The sequence below is a fragment of the Callorhinchus milii genome, unplaced genomic scaffold (assembly GCF_018977255.1).
Source record: "Callorhinchus milii isolate IMCB2004 unplaced genomic scaffold, IMCB_Cmil_1.0 Scaffold4, whole genome shotgun sequence".
Classification (NCBI taxonomy): Eukaryota; Metazoa; Chordata; class Chondrichthyes; order Chimaeriformes; family Callorhinchidae; genus Callorhinchus; species Callorhinchus milii.
In genome coordinates, this window is record NW_024704745.1 from 50,829,032 (window position 1) to 50,844,065 (window position 15,034).

General features: G+C 42.5%; 1 protein-coding gene across 3 annotated transcripts; it reads right to left on the reverse strand.

Moving 5' to 3' along the window:
- Positions 1-2: 2 nt before the first annotated feature.
- dynlt3 (dynein light chain Tctex-type 3) lies at positions 3-14,457 on the reverse strand. Of its 3 annotated transcripts, none has more exons than XM_042333942.1 (5): positions 14,353-14,457; positions 9,814-9,858; positions 9,298-9,424; positions 8,371-8,448; positions 3-235 (listed from the first exon to the last, which is right to left on the reverse strand). In XM_042333942.1, the coding sequence occupies exons 1-5, from the start codon at positions 14,380-14,382 to the stop codon at positions 216-218; spliced, it is 300 nt and encodes a 99-aa protein (XP_042189876.1). In that variant the 5' UTR covers positions 14,383-14,457; the 3' UTR covers positions 3-215. The 3 variants fall into 3 exon arrangements, with proteins under 3 accessions (XP_042189876.1, XP_007899589.1, XP_007899582.1); XM_007901398.2 differs by having other exon boundaries at positions 4-225; XM_007901391.2 differs by lacking the exon at positions 3-235 and adding an exon at positions 4,298-6,110 and having other exon boundaries at positions 14,353-14,454.
- Between the last annotated feature and the right edge of the window lie 577 nt (positions 14,458-15,034).

Below are 15,034 nucleotides of genomic sequence, written 5' to 3' on the forward strand. Positions count from 1 at the left end.
GTGCTGATGTCCTTTTTGGTGTGTGTGGGGGGTGTGGGGGAAGTGGGAGTGGACCATGTGCTTCATGTTCATTCAAGGATCAAGGATCTTTGGTATGTTGGAAAGGTGATGGTAGAGGAGAGGGTCAGATAGATGGCGTGTTAATCGGTTACGGCACTCCTATTCCGTTGATTGTTTCCATTGAATTGCTGGTTCCATTCCTTCCCTGAAGGCGGTCAGGTCATTCTGAAGAAACCTCAATAACAGGAAAACAATAGATATTATCCCCAATGGTTGATTGTTAAGGAAAAATCATACATTCAATGTTTTCCTACNAAAAATACGACAGGGGGTTGAGTTGTTTGTATCTACACCTCTCAAAGCCTTATTTAGAGCTCCTACTGTAAACAAGATGTTGATTATTGCACAAGAATGCCAGAGGATTAGTATCTCGGTATAGTAATAGGAGTAATAATCCTTGTAGTTGATATAGCACTTATAACATCAAAACATCTCAAAGAGTTTTACAGCGGTGACTATTAAATGCAGTGACTGTGTATATTTTAGACAAATGCGGCAGTCAATTTGTACATAGCAATGGAGTAAATGACCAATTTTAACTGGAGGATTGTCAGCCAGAACATCAGAAGAAACTTGTCGTTTCAATGGGATCTTTGGCGTACAGCTGTAAAACAGATGGGATCTCAGCTGAACGATGCACCTCCTACAATGGAGTACTCCATATGTGCTGATTTTGAGTCTTAAGTTTCAATGAGAGGTTTGAAACCCACATGGCTTAATTTAGCCAGACTGACACTGCAGGCACTCGCAGACAGTAAGCCACAAAAGAGGAAGGTAAGATCTTTAGGTCTTGGTTAAAAAACCTGAAGGTTTGGGAACTTTGCTTTGGGTTTATCTAGAATACTCATTTGAGGAATTGGTTGGAAGGTATTTTCCAATATGTCAATTAACACAGTTGGCGTGTACAGAGTCATGACCAATGTCCTAGCTGAAAGGTTACTGTGAGGAAGCTGTAATGTTCATCTTATCGAATCCTTTCATAATTTTATTATGCCCTCATTCGGATGAGATGTTAAACCGAGACCCCTCCTGCCTGATCAGATGGCCATTAACAATCCTGCGGCATTATTCAAAGAGAAGGTAGTTTCTCACGGTGTCCTGGCCAACAATCTATCAAATTTAAATTGGTCATTCACTTCAGGACTGTTTATGGGACATTGTTTGTGCAAATTGGTTGCCCCGTATGCCCACAAAACACACAATTACTGCATTTTACAATATATCCTGTGAAACACTTTGGGGCATCCTTCCAACGTGAAAGGTGCCAGACCAAATGTAGGGATTGTTATCATCCACTCATCCCTGGTAACATTCTAGTAAATTTATGCTGTACTCATTACTACAATCATTTCTGTCATGTAGGGACTAATACTGTACACAATATTCCAAATGTGGTCTAATCAAGGTTTTATATACAATGCAACATCAATCCTTACTCTATTTCTGTGGTTAGAAAGGCATTCTTACATTCATTATGGCCTTCTTGACCTATGCTGTATTTTGAAGTCTTGTGATTAGGAATCCATAAATCCCTTTGCTCCTCTACCCCTTAGCGTCTTACTACCCAGGGTACAGTCGACTTCTTTATTCTTCCTCCCAAAGTGAATCACTTTATATTAAACTTCCATCTGCCATTTCCTGCCCATTCTGCAATCGTGTTTTTTATTTTCCTGTATCTTGCAATGCTCTTCATTATTTACCACTGGTAAATTTCAACACCAAACCTCTTATATCCAAGTCCAAATCATTTATCTACTTGGTAAACAGCAGTGGTCCTAATCCGGATCCCCATGAAGCACCTACTTCTTGCTAGTCTGGGAAGCTGGCCTTTATTTTCCATTTTCTAGCCAATTCTCAATCAATTCTGCTACCTCTCCCATGACTCCCTATTCCGTTTATAGCTACTAGTCTTGCATGTGGCACCTTAACAAAGGCTTGATGGAACAACAAGAAAATTACACTTGTAAAGCGTCTTTCACGTGGGGAAGATGTCCCAAGGCGCTGGACAGATACGGACCCAAGCTGGTCAGGGTCTGAGAGGGTGGAGGGCAGGGTGGGAAATCAGAGAAATTGAAAGCACGGTTAAAGAGGAGGGTCTTGAGATGGGAGGGGAGGGGGCGAGGCAGAGGGATTGCAGGATGGAGTTCCAGAGGGTGAGGACAGAGTGGCAGAAGGCCCGCCCGCCAATGGTAGGGCGAGCAAGACGGGGGGGGGGGGGGGGGGGGGGGAGTCCACATGCACTGTATTTCTCAGTTATTTCTTCAAAGATTATATCAAAAAACATGATTTTCCTTACATAAACCCATTGTTTTTAATTATACATTCCATTCTTTGTTATAGGTTTCAATACCTTGCTCATGAGAACCAACACTTTATAGATGTCAAAATTCCAGGTATCACATGCTGGAACTTACACCCTTGAAGATGCCGTCAGTTTATGTTACTGTATTTAGATTTATAATTCTGTGTTTTGCTATTGCTATTGGAGTCTTTCTCTTTTATTACCATCATAATGTTTATTCTCACTGCTACTAACTATTGCTAGCAGGGTGTGGGATGTTTCAATTTTCCTTCAATTGGAAAACAAACAATACTTTGCTATATAAAAGGATGATTTTAGTTAAATATACTGGATAGGTTACCTAAAGTTAATAATATACTGTATGTAGTGCATTGGGTGGTGATTATAATGTTAAATAGATGCTTTGCTTGCCTTATGTTACTTCTAATTTGTATTGTCACTTTTAAATGTTCCAAAAGTTGAAGGAAACTATGAAATACTAGACAAGGTTTTTGCAGTTGATTAATGACACAAGAACTGTACAAGTAATTATTTATTTTAAGAGCATTTTGTTCACAAATAGAAAGTCCTCATCAATTCATACTATCAAATTTCATGAATGCAAACTGTTAATGATTTACAGCTTTGCTTGTTGGTGAGTAATGTAGAATGTTGTTGTACCACTATTGCAGCTCCATGGATGAAAGGTCCAATCCCTTCCCTACTCTGAAGGAGGTATCTGGCCTCCAGTTAGTCTCTCCACATGTGGAGGATGCGATTGTAGAGGAAAAATGGAGAGAGGTTGACAGGTCTTGTACTGGTTAGTTGAAGAGTGTCATTGATAGAGGTTAGCTGCACCTTGCCCAAACATGCATGGTGCGATGCTTCTAAACCTCAACAAGGAATGAAAGAAAAACATCTTTCAAGCCTCATTTCAAACTCTGTAAGATATTCATACCAAGCTGTCACCCAAAAGACCATACAAAAAATATACTGTATATATTCCTTTCAAATTGCCAAAAGCACTACTGACAGCAACAAATCAATCACATTTAATTCTTATTGTGTTAAACAAACAACACAAATAGAACTAACTTGTATACAGAATAACACTTAGCTGGGAGTAAGGTGACTAATCAAAATTGCAAAGAATACAATGAGCCCTAAGATTAGGTAACATATTTAAACCTATTCCCCGGTATAGTATTAACATATTATTAATACATCCACTATTCAGAGGCCTGACAAAAATGCTACAGTGGTTTCAAGAGTAGCTGCATAAACAGTAGCTGTACTCAAAAGTCTTGAAGGCCACAGAAATCCTATTAGCTCAGGAAAAGTACTGGAATTAAAAAATGTCATCAGGTCAGAGATGCCAGAAGAACTATGTTAATTATAATCTCAAATAAAGTAGCGAAAATAGTGCTAAACCAATACCTGCGCTCAAGAAAACTATTAATCAAGATTTATATCAACAGTGTTAAGAGAAGCATAATGACTTAATATAAATTATCTATAGACTCTAAGAAAACCTAGTCTTCATTGAACAGAATATAAAATCCACAATTTGCCATTCTTCATAAAATAAGCCTTACAAACTGAAATTTGTTTTTAAACATTCTGCACTTGGGATTGAAATAAATTTGACATGAATGTCTAATTCATTTCAAATCCAAGTGCAAAATCAAATCCAGTCCCTTGGGACATCCTCCTGACAAGAAAGGCGCTATACAAATGTAATTTTGTATTGCATTGTATTGTTTTAATATTTTACAATTAACAAAGATCTTTCTGTTTCCGACTCAAAGCAGCAAAGAGATCCATCCTAGAATGGTTTCCAAATAATGCACCTTGAGAGGCTATATTCCATTACTGCGACCAACTTCCTACATTCTTTTGTAGCCATAGCCATCACATTTTAGATTAGTATTTTTAAAAAAATAAACAAACAACTAATTAATTAATTCTCCATTTAATGTTTTACGTTTTTTCTTTTGTCCAGACATGATTCTTTGCCAGAGTCTGATGCACAGACATCTAACAAAGAGGCTTACAGAAACCGAACATCATTTTCCACTACTCAGACTTTCAAGAGTGCATATTTTCTTTGATACCATTCAAATAAACATTTACATAATTAGTTGCAGCAAAATCCTCTTATTTTGAATTCAAATTCCTGTCTTCCTCAACCACATTTAATCAAACTATTCACAATCAATCACATTTCTTAATATAATATTTAACATAATTTAGCAATCCTGTAGATCTGGCATAGAGAAGCTTGTTTTGGGTTCTTCAAAGTGCCAAGAAGTTCACGATTCAATGTTTCATAATAAAATTAGATACACTGGCTTTCCACCCACATTCAGTCATTATTTGTTTATTATCAGAAATGTGTATATTGTGTCTAATTACTGCTACTTATAATCTTTCATTTAATAAAACAAAGACCTTTAATCTACTTTATACTCTATTCCTGAAACGTGTTTTGCCTGCATTTGTTAATTGACTGCTTACAGCAGCACATTTCCTAAAAGCTTCAGCAACAAAAGTTAGTTGCTTGCCTAAAGCATATTGTGTAGAGTACTTAGCAAGTACCTTAAAAGGCAACATTAACCTTTTTATAAGAAGCAACACAGAGCAGCTCTAAAGAGTTTAGAGAATACCCCACATCAAAATTCAACAGCTGAGTCATTTCCAAAAGAAACTGTATCCTGGCTACTGTAATAGTAAAACTCCCATGACCAACTGCCACATTAGAAGAAAAAAAGTATGAAAGTAAGTGATGTTACACATGGTGTTAAAAGAGCAGTTACAATGGTACATCAATCGCACTATGGCTTTATAGGTCATGAAGATGCATTTTAAGGTTCAACTCGGTCACTGAATTTTACAGTAATAGAATATTTTTTCAATCCTGACAATCAATTTAGTTTTGAAACCATGATATGCAAACCATTCAGAATTTTGAATCAATATCTTTGTTAAATACAGTATTGAACTGAATATAAAGGGTTTGGCACAAGTATCAAGCGTACCTAACAACAATGTATTTGCTCATCTTACGAAACTGTAATGTTTAGCAACAGATAACTTAAAAATGGACTCGTGTTGACTAAGTTTTCTTTTTGGGTTTAATCTTTAGTGGAATTATGATGTTAGACAATTATTTTAATGTAATAAGAGTGCAAGTGTAAATTGAGAATTTGATAGTTTATTGAAAAGCAATATCAGAAGTTAGTCCTTCAAATAGTTCTTTGCTTGAATTATCTGCTGTAGTGCAATCCATAGAATATTGCAATTTATTTAAGCAAATCTTCAAGGTGAAAAAGTGACTTAAATTAAGAAATTAGTTGTATTTGTGGTTTACAACCCTGTGTATCACCTCTGGCTAGCAACATGCAAGGAGCAATAGTTATCAGGTGTCCTCAATTGTAAGTGCAAGGGAAATGGAAAGGAGATTAGAACCCAGAATTGTCCATGGACATGAATAAGCAAATTATACTGAAATGTTAGATAAGCAAGATATTGCCTGATTATAGCTTTTGAATCTCATGCCCAAATGTATCCAAATGTGCTTTATTCACAAACAATGCATGCTAACCCTAAATCACTTAAATATATTTTTTAAAACTTTGTTTAAATAAGAGTAGTTGGTGCTTTGGAATGGCTGTGCATATACGATTCCCTTGGTGCTACAGAATGGCGACTGCAAACACACTAACAACGCAGTACATGGACTTGTTTTCCCATCTCACAGTACAGCTTCCTGCAAAAGCAACAAAGGAAAGGATTTAGATATCATCATTACATTTGTTTGATGTTGCCTTGTAGTTATACATTACAACATCATAGTATCACCCTAAGCATTTGAGTGACAGGTTTCAAAAATATCAGCAATATATAAAAAAATGCACGTTGTTGTTATCAGCTAATTATTAAAATTACTACATGTTAAAAATACTAAGAGGTCACCAGGAAAAAAAGGTCAGGATTGTGATCAGAAGGGGAGAAATGTTTAGATGCAAAGAACATGAATGGTTTGCCACAAGCAGTTATTGACTGCTAAGAGCATAACATTTAAAATTGAATATCCATTTGATGAGGAACAATGAAACTGGTTATGGGGAGTAAGCAGGGAATTGGAATTAGAAAAATTAGCTTCAGTGGAGAAGCAGCACCAGCATAGGCTCGGTGTGTCTAATGGCTTCCTCTGTGCTCTAATTTCAATGACTATAATTATGATGCACAACTACTACATTAATTCCTCTACAGACTGAATGTTGTTGCAATGAAATTAGGGGTTTCTCTACTCAACTTACATGGCAACAGCAGCATTTTTACTAAACAAAATAGTAATTAAGCACAATTAATGTTGTGGCATTTAATGAATTGCTATTTTTACAAATTAAAATTTAGGCACATAGCGTGCTGCAAGTAATGTCAGACGTGATCTGACAACCTGTAAGACCGGCATTTTTTGAGTGGGAAACCAGCTAGGGAGTGTCAGAAGCCAGGTGTACTGTGCTTTCAGTAAAGTACAGGACAGGTTCACAATACAACTGCTCTATAAATGAACCTGCACTAAACTGGATAAACCATCAACCTATAAGGAAACCAAATGGAGAAGTTTTAAGATTAGTCTAAAAGATGAATGAATATGTTTGAAACTATTGGGGAATTTCCAAACACAAGAATTTTAAACTCTATCCCTTGGGGGATATGACTACTTATAAATGGGAGTTGCACATTTTTCTGATTGATGATGAAATTGAGACTGGATAAAAATAGGGTGGGAATTAAATTAATAAGAACAACAACAACAAGATTTTATTTATAGAGCGCCTTTCACGTCGGGCGCTGGACAATTGGGTTGGGACCTGAGCAGGGGGGAAATGGTCAGGGTGAGGGGAAGGAAGGGAGGGAGTGAGGAGGGGGTAGAGAGTCGAGAGGGGAGCTGAAGGCACGGTCAAAGAGAAAGGTCTTGAGACCGGCTTTGAAGGAGGAAAGGGAGGAGGCGGCGAAGGCACTGGGGGATAGAGTTCCAGAGCCTCGGGGCTGAGAGGCTGAAGGCCCGACCACTGATGGTAGGGCGGTTAGGGCGGGGGATGTGAGCAGACCGGAGCCAGAGGAACGGAGGGTACAGGCAGAGAGGTAGGAGGGTGTAAGGCCGTGAATGGCCTTGTAGGTGAGGATGAAGATCTTGAATTCGATCCTCTGGGGGATGGGGAGCCAGTGGAGGCAAGCGAGGGTGGGAGTGATGTGGTCGCGAAGCCTGGTGCGGGACAGTACACGAGCTGCAGAGTTCTGAATGACCTGCAGCTTGTGGAGGGGAAGGCCGGCGAAGAGAGAGTTCCCATAGTCCAGCCTTGAGGTGATAAAGGCGTGGACCAGAGTTTCAGCAGCGTGAGGGATGAGGTAGTGCCGTAGTCTGGCGATGTTTCGGAGGTGATGGAAGGCGGTGCCAGTTGTGGCGCGGATATGAGGAAGAAAGGACAGCTCAGGGTCGAACAGAATGCCGAGGTAATGCAATACAACTCATGGTTGACCTGAAGCAATAGAACACAATAAGTGCCGCTCCAATAAAGGGGCAATATTTTTGCAGAATTGCCGATATACCACTACAGCTATACTGAGAGCCTGTCTAGCAGGCTAGCATTCCTCTTCCTCAGCTGCACAGGAAAAAAAAGGAATATGACAGAATTGGTATTCTGACAGAATGAGGTGAAATGGACCAAAGAACCTTCTGCTTTAACATCCAGAGCAGGCAGGCAGGGACCTTGGTTTAAATATCTCATCTGAATGGCTGCGTTTCAAATCTTGCAGTTTTTCCAAAGAACCACACTGATCGGTCAGCCTGGATTCTGAGCTCAAGCTCTAGTGTGGTGATAGAACCCAAATCTTCTGTGCCAGAGGCAAGAATGCCACCAACGGGACCAGACTGACTTTTATCATTGAAAAATATAATTTAACCCTTCTTCTTTAACAAATAAATGAGACAGAGAAATAAATGCAATGGAGAGACTTACCATCAGTGCTGCTGTCCCAATAACAGGAGCTGGCTGTATGGAGGCCGGCTCCACTCTTCTGCATTACTGCACAGGTCACTAAAATTACCAATACATTAAGGTGTAAATTGGTAAAATGTTACAAGGAACAGTTTGGGGAAAACAAACACAATCTAAAGAAAGCCAACATGCTTAGATTGTACTAACAGCTGGGTTGATATCTCAACCTGTACATTTGGAGCTGCCAGGTACTCACTGTACATTTGGAAAGCTTACAAACCATTTGTACAATTTTATTTTGACTTTGGAAAACTGAAAGATCTTTCTTTCCATAGTCAAGCTTCTCTAAAGTTAATATTGACTTGAAAGTGAAAATAAAATGATAAAGATGATCCTGTACCAACACAACATCAAAGATCATAAAAACTACCCCCAATGTCTATCAAACTAGATAGCTACTTATATCTCTCAATGTTGAACAATAAAAATACCAAAGCTGCTTGTACATATTTTGCAGACAGTAGTAAAGAATATATTCATTGAATACCATCAGTATGATTTCCATCCAACACTATCTGGTCTAATAGTGTGGGAAATGAGCCAGACCATAGCGTCAGCCCCCTCATGTTTCTATAGCTCAGCTGATAAATTCACAGTATAGTGTGAAACTGAGACATATAGATGCATAACATCCTACATTATTCTCCATGTGGAGATTTTAGCTAGGGTAACAGTAATCCCTTGCCAAATGTTATTTGGGGATTTCAGAATTTTGTGTTAAAAATTCTCAAATCCAAAAATAACATTTGGCAAGAGATTACAATATCCATTCTCTTGCAATTACAAATCAATCTAAATAATTTTAAAAGAGTTAAGATGCAAGCAGCACCTCAGTGCCCATTCCTAGAATAGTCTTGTTCATTTCATCATTACTAAATAAGTACTTACCAATATATTTAAATGGTTTTCCCATTTTGACCAAATGCATCAGGGATTGTTCAACGATGGTAGCAGTCCACTGATTGATCTTACTGTGATTATAATCAATCCCACCACCTATTATGTTCTCAATGCACTGAAAGAAATATAAAGAAGTAACATTTTACATGTAGGGTTAATAAAGTAAGCTCATTAGTGATATAGCATTCTGCTAATTTTTTTAGTGCAATTATGAATCAAACTAGATCGCTTAAACTAAATTTAGAGACAGGCATCTGCTATTTTCTTGTCAAAGATGATTACATTTCAAGATGAGAAGAAAGAAATACGACAAAGAAATAAAGAGCACTTTGTACTACAATTAGTGTTAATATCTGCACAAATGAATCAAGACAACCCTGCTGCTTACACAATCAGTGTCTAACATGCTGCACTTCTATGGTATTTAAACAGGTTTTTTTTTATCAATTACAACAGTCATCTAAACATTTACACATTTATAAAGCATTCCTTTCCTTTACATACCTCTTTGACAACATTGCTGGTTTCATCCACACTGAAGGTTGCAACCTATAAAGTAAATAAGAAATAGCATTCAAATTATTAATGTTGAGGGGCCTATGAAAGATTTCAGGATGAAGTACAAGAACAAATTCAGAATACAACAAATTTGTACATTTTCAGAATAGTTAAACAGTTGACCCAGGTCATTTTCACTGAGATGCTTCCTGCGAGAAGGGTGCAATATAAATGCAAGTTGTTGTCGTCGTCAAAAATTGTAACCAACAGTTGCCATTCACCTCACAACTTCTTCTTTATATAGTATTAACACTTTGCTCAGGGGAAGAGTTTGTTCCTTTTTTAAAAACAACAACAAAAAAAACCATTGGCATTTCACTTTACTTGCTTAGGTGACTTATTGTTCTATTATATAAAGTTGCAGTAATGACCAATTATGACAAATCATAGCAGGATTCAATTGCATTGAGAGTGCCGGCATCGCCGAGTAAATATGGGTGGAGTGACAGAACGGAGCATGTAAGAGAGACTATAAGAAGCTGGGAAAGTAACCATCGCTGAAACACTTAAGCTGTTGTAAACATTTGGGAACTGTGAGCCAGGAGTTTCTCCATCATTAAACACAATGTGAAATTACAATTAAATAATCAATATAACCATGGAGTACCTATCAATGCTTAATAAGGGAGATACAGGAATATGAATAGCATGACGAAGTGGCAGGTCACAGGTTCAATTTCCTACACTGCTGAGTAGTCTCATTCTGGTAAATCAAAATTATTCCCCCAGCAAAAATGTTAAAGCATTTAACCTGTTGACCACAAAAGAATAATTTGAGTAACATATGAAACAAGCCAATCTATAACTGATACTCATAAGATTTTGCTTGGTCTGAACAGCAAGGTAACACATCTTTCCAATCACCCTAGAAAGAGCATCAGGAACTGGGTTTAAATTATAAATTATATTTGGCCATCCATCAAGAAACAGCTTCTCTGTACAGCTTTTGTTAACAACTGTTAGGCTGAACCAGGTGAGACATATGTAAGAGAATGTTTCAAGCCTTGACATTTGAATTGCCCATTAAATAACAGATTGAACATTCACAATGCTTTTGTCTTACACAAAAATATATCTGAATCTACCAACATGCATTTGACTAAAACACATTCTTCTTTATACCAAGCAGTTTTCTACACAAAATATGAATAGGTTACAAAGCTGGAGGAATCTGATTTACTTCTCCATGTGTAGCACTGACCATGGTGACAGAAAATTGTACCCAACAAGTTCTCATAATGTAGCCTCAAAATACTGACTGCCAATTTGGCTGATCATCATCATCAAGTTGATCACTTGATAAACTGGAGGAGAATACATCACAAATACTAATCCCAATGATGAGGAGATGAGTTTTAGTCATAAGGAGTAACATCCATGGTCAGGAAAACATGGGGTGGGGGCATAAAAATAACAACGACTTGCATTAAAATAGCAAACATCTAGGAAATCCTGTCCATTAACTTCCAATAGGCCACTTAAAAGGTAACGGATAATTGGGAGTAAATTCAAGAGACTATAATCTCACTGTACGACTCAGATAAATCACAATCTCTTCCAGCTCCATCCTCAGCTTTTAAAAGTGTCACAGTATGTTTACCATCATGAAATCAATGAATGCTTACATAAACAGATTATTTCTGAAATGTCGATTGTAACTTGAACATTAGAAATGGCAATGGACTCTTCCAGTATTTGGAGGGCCTGCATCCGGCAGCAGGTTTCACGGCAACTTCACAAAACTGTAGATCCATATTAATGATTCCTTGTGTCTTAAAAGTAAATTCACTTTAAAGCAAGTATGTTCACTTCCCATCTGAGTGCAATTGCAACCCACCCAAAAACATGAAAGGGCAGTGGCATCCTCACATATGTACACTTCTCCCATCCTGAAGGACAGCAAAAGTTGCAGAGAAACTATGGCAAGACTGTGCCTGATCTCTAACTGCTCTATGTACAAGTATTGGTTACCATGCTAACCAAAGCTCCCACCTCTGTCTTCCCTTTTATTTATTATTTTTTGTTTTCTTTTTCCTCGTTTTGTTCCTTCTCAATTTCAATTTCACTTGTATGTGTGCCTTTGCTAGTGCAGATTAGACTCCATGTTTGCCCACATTACATTCTATACGGGAACCCCTCACTATATATGGGTGATCAGTTCATGGTGTGGGAGAGGACACGAGCTGCAGGGTTCTGGATAATCTGCAGGTTGTGGTGGTAAGAGCTGGGAAGAGTGGCGAGCAGGGAGTTAGCATAGTCATGCTTGGACATAACAAAAGCATGGATGAGGTTCCTGGCAGCCTGAGGAAGAAGTAGTAGCGGAGGCGGTCAATGTTGGGGGGAGGGCAGAATGAGTCATGGAATTTGGGGGTTAAAAGACAGTTGAGAGTTGAAGAAGACACCAAGGTTTGGTACTAGCTCTCAGCGGCTGAGGTGAGAAGGCGCTGTGATGGGAGCCAAACAGGAGGGCCTCGGTCTTGACGACATTCATTTGGAGACAATTGGTTCTCAATCAGGATTTGACGTCTGTCATACAATTCGCCAGCACAGCAGTGGTCCTTGAGTTGAGGGTGGAAGCAGAGAAACAGAACTGGGTGCCATCCGCATACATGTGGAAGTTAACCTCATACCTCCAGACGACATCACCGAGCAGGAGCATGTAAATATTAAAGAGAGGTCCAAGCCGCACGTGACGTGAGGGCTGGAAGAGAAGCAGTTACAAAGTGGAGACATTGGTAAAGGCTGGAGTGAAACCAGGCAAGGCCAGAACTCTGAAGGTGGAGCTGCGAGGAGAGGGGGTGGAGAAGAAGAGTGGTCGACAACGTCGGAGGCTGCAGAGAGGTCAAGAAGGACGAGGAGGCGGAGAGAGCCCAGGAGTAACATCACGAGCAATCAGACGACAAAACCCACACACCAGCCACCCTGTGCCAGGCATAGCACCAGATACCAGCGCGTCAGTGCCCGAAGCCAAGTGTACCGCTCTTCAAGTTTAGAATGTGTCCACATCAGACTCGTGTGCTCTAAGTAGGGCAACGCTATGGGGGGAGTGGGGGAGAGTGGGGGGGAGTGGGGGAGTGAGGGGAGTGGGGGGGAGTGGGAGTGGGGGAGTGAGGGGAGGGGGGAGTGGGGGGGAGTGGGAGGGGGGGGGGGGGCGCTGTAATGCACAATTTTAGCATTCGTTCCCGACAATCATCTCATTCTTTCTGTTATGAATGTTATGTTCTTGAGAGAGCCCTGTGATTCAGATGGGCGTTAATGCTCCCGCGGGGCGGGGCGCGGGCGGGGGCGGGGGCGGGGCGCGGGGCGGGGCGGGGGCGGGGCGCGGGGCGGGGCGGGGGCGCGGGGCGGGGGCGGGGGCGGGGGCGCGGGGCGGGGGCGGGGGCGGGGCGGGGGCGCGGTTCAGCAGTGAGAGCAGCTGTGCGATGCAGTGACCCAGAAGTTATGTCACCTGACCTCAGGCCCGCGGGAGGGGGCGCCACAGCCCGACTGTGTTTACATGCACCGGGGGGGGGGGGAGCAGTTAGAGAGCTCCTCGTTACCCCCACAACCGGTAGCGGGAGATGCCCGCGGGGCAGGAGAGGGAGGGGGGTATCAACCAACGCCACACACACAGACACACACACACACACAGACACACACACACAGACACACAGACAGACACACACACACAGACAGACACACACACAGACAGACACACACACACAGACAACACACACACAGACACACAGACACACACACACAGACAGACACACACACAGACACACACACACACACAGACAGACACACACACAGACAGACACACACACACACAGACAGACAGACACACACACAGACACACACACACAGACAGACACACACACACACACACACAGACAGACACACACACACAGACAGACACACACACAGACACACACACACACAGACAGACACACACACACACAGACAGACACACACACACACACAGACAGACACACACACACAGACACACACAGACAGACACACACACACACACAGACAGACACACACACACACACAGACAGACACACACACACAGACAGACACACACACACACAGACACACAGACACACACACAGACACACAGACACAGACAGACACACACACAGACAGACACACACACACACAGACACACAGACAGACAGACACACACACAGACACACAGACACAGACAGACAGACACACACACACAGACAGACACACACACACAGACACACACACAGACAGACACACACACACACACACAGACAGACACACACACACAGACAGACACACACACACACACAGACAGACACACACAGACAGACACACACACACACACACACACACAGACAGGGCTCGGCCTCGAGCCCAGAGGCTGACACCCCACTTGGCTTTGCTGCGGTCACAGCCCATCCCATCCCATCCCATCAGGGTCAGAGCCTCTCTCCTCGCGCCCTCCACACCGCCAGCGCCATCTCGCTCACCCACCTCGTCGGTACTGTGCTGATACTCCTCCATCTCCCGCCGCCCGACGTCAACCAAACTCCCCGACTCAGCCCGTGAATGAGCGGAAACCGAGAGCGGCCGAGCGCCGCCTGCAGGCGGGAGGAGCGCTCTCAGCCCAGCACAGCGCCGCCTGCAGGCGGGAGGAGCGCTCCCAGCCCAGCACAGCGCCGCCTGCAGGCGGGAGGAGCGCTCTCAGCCCAGCGCAGCGCCGCCTGCAGGCGGGAGGAGCGCTCTCAGCCCAGCACAGCGCCGCCTGCAGGCGGGAGGAGCGCTCTCAGCCCAGCACAGCGCCGCCTGCAGGCGGGAGGAGCGCTCTCAGCCCAGCACAGCGCCGCCTGCAGGCGGGAGGAGCGCTCTCAGCCCAGCACAGCGCCGCCTGCAGGCGGGAGGAGCGCTCTCAGCCCAGCGCAGCGCCGCCTGCAGGCGGGAGGAGCGCTCTCAGCCCAGCGCAGCGCCGCCTGCAGGCGGGAGGAGCGCTCTCAGCCCAGCACAGCGCCGCCTGCAGGCGGGAGGAGCGCTCTCAGCCCAGCGCAGCGCCGCCTGCAGGCGGGAGGAGCGCTCTCAGCCCAGCGCAGCGCCGCCTGCAGGCGGGAGGAGCGCTCTCAGCCCAGCGCAGCGCCGCCTGCAGGCGGGAGGAGCGCTCTCAGCCCAGCACAGCGCCGCC